This window comes from Diaphorina citri, unplaced genomic scaffold (assembly GCF_000475195.1).
Source record: "Diaphorina citri unplaced genomic scaffold, Diaci psyllid genome assembly version 1.1 scaffold3806, whole genome shotgun sequence".
Classification (NCBI taxonomy): Eukaryota; Metazoa; Arthropoda; class Insecta; order Hemiptera; family Psyllidae; genus Diaphorina; species Diaphorina citri.
In genome coordinates, this window is record NW_007381206.1 from 1 (window position 1) to 10,363 (window position 10,363).

The window sequence follows — 10,363 nt, forward strand, 5'->3', positions numbered from 1 at the left end:
TGAGACGTTCATTTCGCGATTCAATAGGTTTCTGAGACGTTCATTTCGCGATTCAATAGGTTTCTGAGACGTTCATTTTTCCTGCCTCGTAGTCTGGCGGTGGCGAAGTGGTCAAGACGCTCGCCTGGTAAACAGGAGGGCGTGGGTTCAATCCCAGCCGAGGCATAGAATTTTATCCTCATTTATTTGAGAATTTGACCACACAATGATGGAGCTCTAAGGGTTAGGTGGTAGAGAACGCCTAAGGCGTTAACCTCGCCTAGTGGTTGCCTTCCACTCAATATTAATATTATTATTTTATCTGAATTTTAATGTTTACTTTTACAGAAGGAGAGCAAGCTCGAACGATTGCGAGAGCGTGAGGAGAAGAGAAAGGAAAAGAAACTGATGAAACTGAACAAAAAGGAGGCGCAAAACATGAACAAGAAGATCCTCTGTGGAGTTCAAGATTAAGCACAAAGATGAAGCATATTCAGGCGGAATATCCGGAAACAATTCAGGTGAAAATCCAGAAAGAAGCGCACGCAGAACGAAGTTGAATAATGCAGGATGATTTATCTCAGGAGGGATAAAATTCAAGGTTAAGCACAAAGATGAAGCATATTCAGGCGGAACATCCGGAAACAATTCAGGTGAAAATCCAGAAAGAAGCGCACGCAGAACGAAGTTGAATAATGCAGGATGATTTATCTCAGGAGGGATAGTAAATAAAAGTGACATTCAGTCAATGAATGATTCATCGACGAGACTTGCTGTCTTCCCGATGAATCTGCCTCAAAAATACAAAATTTTCCTGAAACATTGTTTCTGAAATTCATCTCGAATCTTCGGAATGCTTCGTTCTGCGCGGTCTCATAAGAATGTGTACGTTTGATTGCTTCTGAGACGTTCATTTCGCGGTTCAATAGGTTTCTGAGAAGTTCATTTCGCGATTCAATAGGTTTCTAAGACGTTCATTTCGCGGTTCAATAGGTTTCTAAGACGTTCATTTCGGGATCATCTACATCGTGAGACACAGATCATCCCGGTCCAGCAGCACAACATCCTTCTCTCACTGCAATACCTTGCTACATGTCTACTTCCATCTCACACATGTAACAACATCGTCACTGCACCACAACCCCCCCGAAGCATTAGGAGGTCACTAGTGAACACCTACCTCCCCATACTACGAGAACGACACCTAATGGGGGACAGCGTAACCAACGAGAACATCAAACACATAGCCAAGAACATCCACACCAACATCGTGAACGATGCAATCGAAGGTTACATGTCCAACCGTGTTCTCGGTACCAATGTGGTCCCGGACATCAACAGGGCTGAGGTGTCACTCCCAAGATCGACCCGAGCCACCCTTGCCCAACTCAGATCCGGCTGGTGCAAACTACTGCAGCACTACATGGCCAGAATAGATCCATCTGTGCCTGATCGATGTCCCAGGTGCAGTGGATCACCTCACGACGTCCACCACCTGTTCAACTGTCCAGACCTTCCAACCATCCTGGACCCAACAGCCTTATGGACCAACCCTGTATATGTTTGTGTAGTGGTTAGAGTTTAGAGTGGAGGACTTCGTATCTGGAGGTTGGTGGTTCGAGTTCAAATCTATTGCAAATGAAAATAGTTGAACGGGTTACTTTCTGTGTCTCTTCTCGCCCATCTGATGAGGGACATACGACGGGATGTGGGCGGGCTACGACACAGACCACACGAGTCTAATGTATCTGTTGTTTAGTTTCACTGTTACAACTTCTGAGATTCTGGCTTCGAACTTTTGCCATTCACTGAAACTTTTCTTCATTATAAATATCTGTTCCAACATTTTAGATACGAAAGGCTTTAATGTTGTTCCGTTTCTTCTCTTTCTTTTCAGGCAAATTCTCCAGAGGATCATTTTTTCACGCCATTAATTTTTTCCATTTGCTTTTCCAAAAAATAAGAGAGGAGAGGGAAATAATAAGAAAAAAGGATATAAAGAAACAGGACTAGGAAGAAGAGGAGATGAAGGATGAGAGGGAAAGACGACGACGAAGGAGGAGGAGGAGGAGGAGAAGAAGAGGAAGAGGAGGAGAGAAAGGAGAAGGCCGTTTTTCTTTATTCTCTTCTTAGTTTATTTCCGAAATTCTTTTTAATTTTATGATTTTTCTCCGTTTTCGGGGCAGTTTATAGTCTTTCACAGAAAAGAAGAGGAAGGATTTCGTTTTCTTCATTTAACATTAAGTTTATTAGGCCGCGTCTACACTAAACTACTAAGTAAAGAAAACAAGTCCACAATTTGGACTTTTCTTTTTCCAACAAAAACCAATCGATGTCGATCAATTTTTTCGAACCAACTTCAGTGGTGCAGTGGTTAGCACGGTGGACTTTGAATCTGGAGGTTGGTGGTTCGAGTCCAAGTCATAAAATTCAGCGTACTGACATTTGTGACAATGACAAGCATTTATGCTTAACACAATCAAAATTTCAATACTTTCTTTATCCTATAATAAAGAAGTTGTTGATTTTAATGATTTTTCTAATATTATAGATATTATTATTATTTTTATGTATTTAGATAATATATTATATTTCTGTGTCTGCGCCATTATTATAATATTATGAATCCTTGTTTAATTTTATTACGGCATTACATGTGATGTTTCCCTGATATCTCCGTGTAAGTTTTGCTATAAATTAAAACGCAAGGAATTCACTGAAAAACTTTCAGCACCAGGAACCCAAACCAGGGGCGTCCACAGGGGGAGAGGGGGATTGGCCCCGAACCGGGGCTTTTCTACAGGGCCTGAAATCAGCACCCCCTAAAAGGTTTTTTTCCCAACACGTTTGATAGAGGGAACAGTAAATGCCAAGGTCTTATCGTCCCGAAAGCGAAGAGTGAAGAAGTATAGAATATAGGAGAAAGCTAGCCGTTCGGAGGACAAACCCTATAAAATCCACCCCGGGCGGGAATCCAACCAGCGACCTGGCGCTTACAAGAAAGACGTGTTAACATCCAAGTTAACTAAAAGCTGGCCCAAATATCATTGTTGGTGAGAGGGGCTCATTGTCTGAATTAGCCCCGGGCCCGCGGCCCCTCCGACCCAAGCCCCAACCTTTGTTAGGTTTCCCCCAGCAAAGGGGAAAAAGTTTCAAAAGTCGCGCAAGTTCGTGAGTTGAAGAGATAAAATTTGAAATTAAATATTTTCATTGCTTTATATCTTTTTTTCCCTCTGAAATTTTTTACCTGGGTGTTTTATGAGATTTCATGACTTCATTTTCATTTTTTGGGAAGATGAAATAAATTTTAATTTAATGCATTTGTGAATTCTGTCTGTGTTCCTAAGGATTTTTCAAAGGGATAATCGAAGAGAGAAGGAAGACAGGATAGGAGAAAGCTAGCCGGTCCGAGAACTAACCATATCTGGTAAGGATGAAATCCGCCCCGGTGGAAATCGAACCCGCGACCTGGCGCTTACAAGGTAGACGTGCTGCCAACAAAGCTGTTGCCAGCCTAGTTAGGTTGGTTGATAGCACGCCTGTCTTCTAAGCGCAAGGCCTTGGGTTTGATTCCCGCCCGGGGCAAGCTTTATCTTAAAGGGGTAAGGTTCGTTCTTGGAATGGCTGGCTTTCTCCTATTCTCTCGTTTTCGACTTCGGGACGATGAGACCTCAGTAGTTGTACCTTCCTTCAAGGTAGAAGCTAGGGATTAGCCATAAATACGCCCTTAGATATTATTCCGTAATTATAGTATTTTGTACTGATTATAATTATTGGACATATTTTAAATATTTTTCGTGTTCGGCCGGTGTATCTAGGCACACACCACGCTCAACTGTTCTTAACCTCTGCAGTTACGTGATGAACCTAGAGCATTTTCTTACCTTTAGTTCAACCCCCTTGAGTTTCAATTTGGCCAACCGTTTTTCCCTTTTCAATTCCAACTCCTTAGTGTCCTGAAAAATATAGAAACATAGAAAATGGTTAGTGTTATTTTGTTTTTAACAAGGGGAATTACAACTACTGAGGTCTCATCGTCCCGAAGTCGAAAACGAGAGAATAGGAGAAAGCCAGCCATTCCAAGAACGAACCTTACCCCTTTAAGATAAAGCTTGCCCCGGGCGGGAATCAAACCCAAGGCCTTGCGCTTAGAAGACTAATCGTTCGAGCTTGCTCTCCTTCTGTAACAGTAAACATTAAAATTCAGATAAAATAATAATATTAATAGACTCTTGAGTGGAAGGCAACCACTAGGCGAGGTTAACGCCTTAGGCGTTCTCTACCACCTAACCCTTAGAGCTCCATGGTCAAATTCTCAAATAAATGAGGATAAAATTCCATGCCTTGGCTGAGATTGAACCCACGCCCTCCTGTTGACCAGGCGAGCGTCTTGATCACTTCGCCACCGCCAGACTACGAGGCAGGAAAAATGAACGTCTCAGAAACCTATTGAATCGCGAAATGAACGTCTCAGAAACCTATTGAATCGCGAAATGAACGTCTCAGAAACCTATCGAATCGCGAAATGAACGTCTTAGAAACCTATTGAATCGCGAAATGAACTTCTCAGAAATCTATTGAACCGCGAAATGAACGTCTCAGAAACCTATTGAACCGCGGAATGAACGTCTCAGAAACCTATTGAATCGCGAAATGAACGTCTTAGAAACCTATTGAATCGCGAAATGAACTTCTCAGAAATCTATTGAGCCGCGAAATGAACGTCTCAGAAACCTATTGAACCGCGGAATGAACGTCTCAGAAACCTATTGAACCGCGAAATGAACGTCTCAGAAACCTATTGAACCGCGAAATGAACGTCTCAGAAACCTATTGAACCGCGGAATGAACGTCTCAGAAACCTATTGAATCGCGGAATGAACGTCTCAGAAACCTATTGAATCGCGAAATGAACGTCTCAGAAACCTATTGAATTGCGAAATGAACGTCTCAGAAATCTATTGAATCGCGAAATGAACGTCTTAGAAACCTATTGAATCGCGAAATGAACGTCTTAGAAACCTATTGAATCGCGAAATGAACTTCTCAGAAATCTAGGATTGAACCGCGAAATGAACGTCTTAGAAACCTATTGAATCGCGAAATGAACGTCTCAGAAACCTATTGAATTGCGAAATGAACGTCTCAGAAACCTTTTGAATTGCGAAATGAACGTCTCAGAAATCTATTGAATCGCGAAATGAACGTCTTAGAAACCTATTGAATTGCGAAATGAACGTCTCAGAAATCTATTGAATCGCGAAATGAACGTCTTAGAAACCTATTGAATCGCGAAATGAACGTTGTTGTTGTTGTTGTTAACGTTGGCGACTACATCTCCGTCTCCAGGCCCAGGAGCTGCGCCACCTCTACAGGGTTGGTCCATAAGGCTGTTGGGTCCAGGATGGTTGGGAGGTCTGGACAGTTGAACAGGTGGTGGACGTCGTGAGGTGATCCACTGCACCTGGGACATCGATCACAGGCACAGATGGATCTATTCTGGCCATGTAGTGCTGCAGTAGTTTGCACCAGCCGGATCTGAGTTGGGCAAGGGTGGCTCGGGTCGATCTTGGAAATCCTATTGAATTTGCGAAATGAACGCTCTCGCAAGCAAATCTATTGAATCGCAGCGAAATGAATCGTCCTTAGAAACCTATTTGACAATCGGAAAATCGAACGTTCGTTGTGTTGTTGTTAACGGTTGGCGACTACATCTCCCGTCTCCAGGCCCCCCAGGAGCCTGCGCCACTCTACATGGTTGGTCCATAGAGGCTGGGTTTGTCCCAGGATGGGGGGGAGCTGGAAGTTGAACAGTGGTGGACGTCCGTGAAGCGGTGGATCACTGACATGTGGACATCGATCAGGCCACAGATGGATCTATTCTGGCCCATGTAGGCTGGCGCAGTAGTTTTGCCACCAGCCGGATCTGAGTTGGGCAAGGGTGGCTCGGGTCGATCTTGGAAGCTGACACCTCAGCATGTCGACTGTCGGAACCACATTTGGTACCGAGAGAAACACGGTTGGAACATGTAACCTTCGATTGCATCGTTCACCGAATTGTTGTGTGGATTGTTTCTTGGCTATGTGTTTTGATGTTCTCGTTGGTTACGCTGTCCCCCATTAGGTGTCGTTCTCGTAGTATGGGGAGGTAGGTGTTCACTAGTGAACTCACTAATGCTCCGGGGGGTTGTGGGTGCAGTGGACGATGTTGTTACATGTGTGTGAGACTGGAAAGTGAGACATGTAGCAAGGTATTGCAGTGAGAGAAAGGATGTTGTGGCTGCTGACACCGGGGATGATCTGTGTCTCACGATGTATAGATTGATCCCGAAATGAACGTCTTAGAAACCTATTGACCGCGAAATGAACGTCTTAAAAACTATTGAATCGCGAAATGAACTTCTCAGAAACCTATTGAACCGTGCGAAATGAACTGTCTAGAAGCATAAGTGGCAATGTTACTATTATTACTGAATTCTCATGTTTTTTTTTGCACCCCCCCCCCCCCCATATTACCTTTTAGCATATGCGATCTTGTACAGGCACCTGTCCACTCTTCCCCTACCTGTTTTCGACTCTCCTCCAGTTCCAACTGCTTGCGCCGCTCCTCTTCCTTCATCTCCGCTATGCGCTTCTCCTCCTTTTCCTTCTCCTTCGCTATCAGCTTCTCCCTCTCGATGGCACGCTTCCGAATGCTGCTCTCGCTCAGGTGCTTGGTCTTGTCAAAGTCAACCTGAGGGAAGAGAGAAACGTTTGAAATATATTCAAATAAAGCGGCTGCCAGTCTGTGGCTGGTTGCAGTTCACAGCAAAACCATCATTCAATTTGAAATCAACAATTCTCGCGGGGGGCGTCTTTTTCCTTTTTCTTAAAATTTTCAAACACATGTAAAATTAAGTCGATTTTTCTTTCAAATAGCGTAGACATGGTGATGGAGAATGCGGATGGACTCCTTGATAATCATTTCACTTATAGGTTGTAAGTGGTTTCGCTTTCGACTCAACATGAGAAAATCAAATGTATTAAGGAGCGCGGTAGCGCTCCGCCCCGCCAAGTCAAGAAAGTTATATGATATAATTATGTACTCGAAACAACAAAGTACATTCTGCACTTACTATTCTTCCTATTTGGAACGTTAGCCCAACACCTGAGAGCAGCCTAAGACGCGTTTCGTTCTTATTGGAACTCATCAGTTAGACATAGCTCTCAGGTGCTGGCCAAGAATTTGGAAGTGTTATATCTGAGATGGAAATTATGGGGAAACGAGAGCCTGCGTTTCTATGTAAGATAAATTTTGTGTTGTTGTGACCACGCCACAGAACAAAGTATATTCTGCACTTACCATTCTTACTACTTGAAACAAAGTATATTCTACACTTACTTTTACATTAGCACAGTACGCCTTGTCGCCATCCACATGCAACAGTTTCATTCCCCGCAGAGCGTCCATGGCCTTCACAAAGTGCACGTACTATGTGAACAATTGATGTTGGAGTAACTGTGAATTTCTTTACCAAAGGGAATTTCAGGCTAGTTTCCTCCCTGTTTACATATAAAGGGGTGGGATTGAAAAAAAAAAAAAAAATGTAAGACAAGCTGACTGGTACATTTTTGACCTTCTTGGCTTTTTTTATGCCCAAATGAGAACAATAGGGAAATATTCATGTCACCTTACACTTGGACAGTCTTTCTCAGTGGCATAGCGTGGTCTAAAGTCAAGTGTAAGGCGTGTAGGGCACTAATTTCCATCGCCATGCACATTACTACATAAGTTACGCACATGCTTCTTCATAAATATTGAAAGTCAATATTTAAGGGTATTTGAGTAAATTTAGAGTGTATGGCCGCCATACACGCCCTACTTGGACGCTCCGCCACTGGTCTTTCTTGATGCTTTGAGCATGATGATTGTTGTGTAATCCATCCCTGATATGATATCAACTTGTATAAACATTGTAACATGATCCGTGCCTGGTAGTTTTCCTAACCTAAAAAAAAATAATAGAAAACAAAACAACAACTTTTGGATTTGAATATATAATTTTAAGATGGAGTTCTTTTTGGCAATGTTTTTTTTATTATATTATTATAATTATGAAGTTAAATATAAATAAATGGAAGTGTCATATGTTCTTTTATTCCTTTATACTGTGTCTTAAATATCAAACTCTGGGCGTGCGAGAATAGGGTCATTCCGGAGATGTAGGGCTTCATTTGCGCCCTGTACGGATCGTTGATGGGTATGTCCACCTCGCGAATGTCGCCATAGTTTTGAAACACGCGACGCAACATCTGGAAAAAAAATTGTTGTAAACAAAAGAAAAAATTAATTGTGTTGTAAAAAATTTAATTCTTTTGTAAACAACATGTATTAAGCATAAATGCTTGTCACAAATGTCGTTCCCCGCTTAATATACTACGCTAAATTTTATGACATGACTTGGACTCGAACCACCAACCTCCAGATTCAAAGTCCACAGTGCTAACCACTGCACCACTGAGGTTGGTTAACACCTAGAAAATAGAATAAAGTATACCTTGTCAAGTAGCCTCCGTAACCTGAATCATACTAGGCTTGCACGCCGGAGGTCCTGGGTTCGATTCCCGGCGGGTTCGATTTTTTTTTTTTTTTTTTACTGTGCTTGGAGTTCGGGATGTACCTATTCACCCTCGTGAGCACAAAAAAAGGTCCGTTCGACCTAGGTCGCGGATTCGATTCCTGCCCAGAGCGAACTTTAACGCAACACAAATAAGGTTCGTTCTTGGAACGTTGGGCTTTCTCCTAATCTGTCCCCTCCTTCTCTCTTCGATTTTGGGATGTTAAAACCTTCGTTCTTACAGTTCTCTCTATACAACATTTTTTCTTTTTTAAATGAAAATAATTTCTGTAAAGAAAATAAAATTCTACCATTTTCTTTCTTCCTGTGGTTTGTGTCTTAAAAAAAAAAATAATAATAATTAAGCAAGGTCTTTTGTAAACAAAAAGTATTGTATTCTGTTCTTATACCCATAAAATACACAAGACCTTGTTTAGACTGCTGGGGTGAAGGGACTTTTTAGTCTCATTCGAGCAAGATAAAAAAGGTATGTTCTAAAATAAAAATCAAAGCAATATTTGTTTTAAAAAAGTCTTACCGCTTCACTCGGTTGGTTGGGTCTAGCCTTGGTAGAAAACCATTTGACTGGTAGATTTGACAGATAGATTGTATCCGGGCGCTCGCCTGGTTTCATTTCGTTCATATTCTTCGCATCTCGGAAATATGAGTCCCAATCGTGTCGGGTAGGGAAGTCCGGTTTGGCCTCTGTAGCGCGGACCCGTAGTCCGTCCGCAAATCCTGAAATGACCACGAGGGAAGAGTTCATTAAAATACTAGTGCATTGTGCATAATGTAATTAAGTCATTGCATGTCTACTTTTACAGAAGGAGAGCAGGCTCAAACGATTGCGAGAGTGTGAGGAGAAGAGAAAGGAAAAGAAACTGATGAAACTGAAATAATAATAATAATATGAAACGTGAAGTACAAAGATGTAGTTCCTTTCAGGAATTTGTTTCACTGGATATTCAGGAGAAGAGGGAGAGAAGAGAAGATAAAAGATGAGACAAGGAGAGAGGAATATTTCTCACCTGATAACTTGATTGTCCTCCCATCTAATCTGGCCAATACAGGTAGCAGCTTAGACCGGTTCTCAATCTCTCCATCCAGACGTACAAACTCTAGTGTAGACTTGGTTACTTTCAGGCTGGAAAACTCTTCCGGCTGTGCCCAGTACTTGATCTTTTCTATTACTTCATAGTTGGACAAGCTTTTCCCTGTGATTTTAAGCTCAGGGATTTGCACAGAAATATTCAACCGGGCAACTGGCTTCAAAAACAATTGGTATGCAGCCGAAAGTATTTTTGCATCACTTGTGTCTGTACAATAGGAAAATACATCCTTGGAAATTTCTTGTGACGTCATCCTGGGGCTAGCAACCAGCTGGTTCTCTTCTTGATGTTGGTGTCTTCTTCACAGCGTCGCTTCAACATAATGCAGAAACACGTTGTTGTCAAATCTTGACAAGGAGTGACCATTGTTTGAAGTGTCTCCCCAATATATTGTGATGATATCAGAGTGATTTGCTTTGTTTGGAAATACATTTTCTCTTCCTTGTATAGTTGTATTATTTTGTGTTTTGTTTTAATGCACACACACACACAGAAAATAAGCTGATGAGCTATATTCTCTCTCAATAAAACAAAACAAAAAATAAGACAATGGGGATTTCAATTAGTTTTCTTGTTTATAACAAGAAAATAATTGAATCCGTTTCTCAGAGGAGCTGTAACAGATGACACTGTTAACAAAAAACAGACAACAGAAGAAAAACAACAAGGAGTGACAGA

At 41.9% G+C, this 10,363-nt stretch overlaps 1 protein-coding gene across 1 annotated transcript in view; it reads right to left on the bottom strand.

The window, feature by feature from the left end:
• Positions 1-4,127: 4,127 nt before the first annotated feature.
• LOC103520575 (A-kinase anchor protein 17A-like) overlaps positions 4,128-10,363 on the bottom strand; it is a 7,473-nt gene continuing 1,237 nt past the window's right edge. The window contains exons 3-9 of the mRNA XM_008485677.3: positions 9,605-9,997; positions 9,115-9,314; positions 8,129-8,271; positions 7,850-7,967; positions 7,361-7,450; positions 6,545-6,712; positions 4,128-4,160 (exon numbers count right to left, since the gene is read on the bottom strand). Coding sequence (XP_008483899.1) covers positions 4,128-4,160; positions 6,545-6,712; positions 7,361-7,450; positions 7,850-7,967; positions 8,129-8,271; positions 9,115-9,314; positions 9,605-9,938 — 1,086 coding nt within the window. The 5' untranslated portion in view covers positions 9,939-9,997. The remainder of the gene's footprint in view (positions 4,161-6,544; positions 6,713-7,360; positions 7,451-7,849; positions 7,968-8,128; positions 8,272-9,114; positions 9,315-9,604; positions 9,998-10,363) is intronic.